The following is a 4,487-nucleotide window of genomic DNA, read 5'->3' as shown; positions in this document are numbered from 1 at the left end:
ATTAGAAGCAGTAGGTTTAATCTCTCCAATCATATCAATGCCCCACATTGCAAAGGGCCAAGGGGCTGTCAACACGTTCAGTGAAGCAGGAGGTACATGTACTTTGTCCGCATAGATCTGGCACTTGTGACAAGTTCTAGAGTGATGGTGGCAATCAACTTCCATGGTAGACCAATAATACCCTGATCTCAGAATCTTCTTGGCCATCGTATGTCCACTAGAATGAGTCCCAAAAATACCGTCATGCATGTCTTCCATAATCTTTTCTGCTTCCTTTTTATCCACACAGCGAAGCAAAGTTGAATCATGATTACGTTTGTATAATACTCCATTACTCAAAAAGAATTTAGCGGAGAACTTCCTCAGAAATTTTCTGTCATTGATGAATGCCCCTTCAGGGTATTCCTGAGTTTCTAAATATCTTTTTACTTTGTGGAACCTTTTGACCTATGAAAAATAGTCCTCAAGATGTTCATTTTGCACATATTACTAACCACTAATTATACTTCACTAACTTTTTTTTATCATTCACCTTTGTTATTGTGTTTTTTTTGTTACCATTAACTTGTGGTTTATTTTGTGTCATTTACATTCACTAACCATTATTATTGTGATATTGTTTTTCTTTATCTTGTGATTTACTTTTATGTTATTACCTTGTAATTTACATTCAAGTACTCATTATCATCATCATTGTACAAACTCATCATGCATGTTTATTTATTTGTTATTTATTTTATTGTCATCATACACTAAAAACAACAAAAACATGATAAAATAGTAAGACCAAAAAATATTCATTCCACTCTTAATCAACTTGGACTTAGAGGATTTCATCTTAGGACCTTTGCTTGGAGGCCTTCCTTTACTCTTTGTGATACTTTGTAAGCACTTGGATTTTCATCCGTAACTTATATGCATGTTGTAAGAATGGCATCATGGCACCACCTTAGGGGGACATGTTTGTAAGACCATTATCCTTTGTTTAGCTTAGGTCACTTTTGCACACAAAAGGCTTTCTCATGGGCTACCTTACAATGAGACTCTTTAATTTCTTGTTGGTTACTTTGCATTCATGTTGCATAAGCCAAATTTCATAATCAAAATAAAACAAATCCTTGATTCAACGTCAAGTGGCATTTTCATAATCTAATTCAAAACACCTAATAATTACGATTGTTATTGTGCGCCCCGAGCCTTAAGTGGTGGAGAATGAGTGAGAATGGAGCATTTCTACCCTTACTCTGATTATTTTGGACGCAAGACGCTTGGCTTGTTGTCTAGGATAATCACCTCTTCTCATAGACTTTAGTGCAATATAATCACAAACATTCATTTTAAAAAACCCTTATTCAAGGTAAAAATAATACAACTCATAAAACTCATTTTTTGTGCCTTAGGGCATAATCCCGAAAACTCTTTTCTCAAAGGTAAAATCAACCAACACACAAATATTTTCTACTCCGAACTACGGAGCTCTGGTTCCTCATCCCCGAATGAGTGATACGTAGGCACAAGGGCCCCAATCCTTGGCGAGCACTATAATAACAAAAACACCCCCCTTCTTTCACACATTCTTTTAAAAATAAAACAATAAATAGATAAATCCCATGTATGTAAAACAACCCAAATGGTTCCCATGTAGTACCATGGACGTAAGGGGTGCTAATACCTTCCCCTTACGTAACTGACTTCCGAACCCAAATCTCGGTTGCGAGACCGATTCCTTATTCTCTTTTAGCGCTTCCCGTGCGCGTCTCTCTTCTGAGGGTTTTATTGACTATTTCCCCTCTCCTCTCCGATAGAGGTAAACTAAATAAAATTCGGTGGAGACTCTTCTGACTTTGCGTCTCTTTGGCATTCTCTTTAGTCCCGGTTTCGTTATCGTGAAATCCCGGTAGCGACAGTTGGCGACTCTGCTGGGGAGACCGAAATTCCCTGAGCAAGTCTAGCCTAGTTTGGGTTGTTTCTCTTTTACGTACGTGGAGATCTATCTGTTATCTATTTTTTCTATATATATTGTTTTCTTTGCTAACCTGTACATATTTTCTTTGCTTTCCTGTTGGTCCCAAACTCTGGTTCTGTGACGAAGAATTTTTGGAAGCAATAATAATTGCAAAGGAAAAAACCTTGTGTGAAAGAATTTCCACCCGAGTCTGAGAGTTTGCTTGAGATAGGAGAGGTTGAGTAGTATTGATCTGCGAGGTTCCTTCCTCGTTATGGTCGTACGAGAACCTCACTTAGTGGTAGATTCTCTTAAGGGGATTAATGACCGTCGTGCTTTCGACGTAAGCATCTTTTCTTTTACTAGAGTCAATGACCCTAAGACCCCTTTTAGAACCTTTAAAACTATGGCTAGCCTAGACCGATGGTCGCGTAGTATAGGTCACCGAGGTGCCTTCCTCGTAAGGGTCGATACGAAGATCTCACTTAGAGTAGATGACTTTGATGGAGCAGTCGCCTGACAAGTAAATTGACATAAGCGGCTGACAGTCAAGGAAATCCATGACTCTAGGGGCAGTGTCTTACACCCAATTTTCCAAAAGCCTTAGATCACACAAAGCGAGAACCTTGGTTTACTAAGCAGTCATTATTAACTCCATGCTTCATCACGATGGTCCAAAACCATGAACCCATGCCTAAAATCCTGTGGAAATAATAAACCAATCATTCATTCATACATTCATTCATCATCAAAATAATAAGCAAAGCTCTTAAAATCTTTCGTTTGTTCAAACACAGAATTACAAGACTATTTTCCGACGCAATCATGGATACTTCAACAAAGAAAAGCACTTCCTCTTTCCGCTTCAAGAGTCCCGACATCAGGTCATTAAAGGTCCTCTGTTCAAAGGTCGTAGCTCTCAAAGACAACAAGTTTAAATCCAATTTTGGGAACATCGTAGATCTTCTAACCGAGAAGGTTGACTATTGTGCTATCACTACAATGTCCCAATACTACGATGTTCCTTTAAGATGCTTCACTTTCCCCGACTTCCAAATCTCTTCAACCTTGGAAGACCTCGAGAGACTCCTCAATCGACCAATCAAGGAATACAACCCTTTCCCAAAATTGGAAGAAGGATTCTGTTTGACCGAGCTCTCACTCATCTTGGGTATCAACACCAACAAGTTAGTGGATAATTGGGGCGTTAAAGAATCCCTCAAAGGTTTAACTCAAAAGTTCCTAGAAGCCCATGCTTGGGAAATGATTAAAGAAGGAAGACCCGACTTTTGTAGTGCAACCTTGGCACTTTTGATTCATGGGATTGTCCTCTTCCCAAATTTGGACAAGTTCGTGGATCAATTAGCAGTCGAAGTCTTTTTAACAAAGAATCCGATGCCTTTTTTACTTGCCGATTTCTACCATACTTTCCATACAAGGCATGAGAAGAAGGGAGGTACTTTCCTTTGTTGCGCTCCTATGCTACATCTTTGGATGAGGGCTCGCATGCCTCAAAGTGGACCTTTCACCGAAAACAAACTGACATGGCCGCAAAGGTTCGCATCCCTATCTGCCAACTCAATTCTATGGTACAAGAGGGAATGGGATATAAAGGATGTTATCGCAAGATGTGGAAAGTTCTCTAACGTACCCTTGATAGGAACACAAGGTTGCATCAACTACAACCCTGCTATACTCAAGAGACAACTAGGGTACGCCATGACAAGTCCCCCCGAGGAAAGAGATTTCATTCCATTCGTCATCAATACCGTGGATCCGCTTGATTCAAATGTGAAAAGAGTGAGAAAAGCTTGGACAAGCATAGTCCATATTAGCCATGAATGGGGCATGAAAAATATCCTAGCCAAGGAACCCTACTATGTGTGGGTAAAAGAGAGGGCTAGGGTGGTTAAGATGCCGTTTCTGTTTGATCCTTCTTCATTCCCGTTGATGCCCGAGCCCGAGCCTATCCTACAAGAGGATATGGACAAACTTACCAGCCAAATCAAAGAGCTCGAGTTGGAAAACACTCAACTATGAGTTGAACTCAATAGCGCCAAGGAACATAACCACGTCTTGGAGGATAAGGGTAAAAAAGTCTGTGAAAAATTTGAAGATAGCAAAAAAAGACCCTGATTAGCCGAGGGACAAAGAGTTTGGGTTGGTGGAGCTTTACAAGGAGCTAATTCTAAGCTGGACTTCCGTAACGAGGAGTTGGATCGAGCATCCCGAATCATCAAGGACCTTGAAAATACTGTCGAGAGGTCTAATGCCATGAAGAAAGAAGCGAGGGAAGATTACGAGGCCCAAATTCTCGAACTAAGGACCACTCTAAAAGAGTATAAGGATTTGCTAGCCAAGGAGAAACTAGAGAAAGAAAAGATTCACCGAAGCTTCATGCGTGAGCAGTTCAACCTTGGACGAGCTTGCGAGCAAATCAAGAACTTGAAGAGGGGAATCTATGACCAAGCCTATGTAGAATTGCAAAACAACTGCAGACATTGGGAGGAGCGTTGCCATGGATTCGAAGCTGCCATTGTTC

At 40.3% G+C, this 4,487-nt stretch overlaps 1 protein-coding gene across 1 annotated transcript; it reads left to right on the top strand.

Annotated features, from left to right (window-relative positions):
* Positions 1-2,770: 2,770 nt before the first annotated feature.
* Positions 2,771-3,985, top strand: LOC127129903 (uncharacterized). The gene has a single exon (XM_051059007.1). It carries the CDS (start codon positions 2,771-2,773, stop codon positions 3,983-3,985), a length of 1,215 nt encoding a protein of 404 aa, XP_050914964.1.
* The last annotated feature ends 502 nt before the right edge of the window (positions 3,986-4,487 follow it).

Source organism: Lathyrus oleraceus, chromosome 3 (genome assembly GCF_024323335.1).
Source record: "Lathyrus oleraceus cultivar Zhongwan6 chromosome 3, CAAS_Psat_ZW6_1.0, whole genome shotgun sequence".
Taxonomy (NCBI): domain Eukaryota; kingdom Viridiplantae; phylum Streptophyta; class Magnoliopsida; order Fabales; family Fabaceae; genus Lathyrus; species Lathyrus oleraceus.
This window is presented reverse-complemented; position numbering and strand designations above follow the sequence as displayed.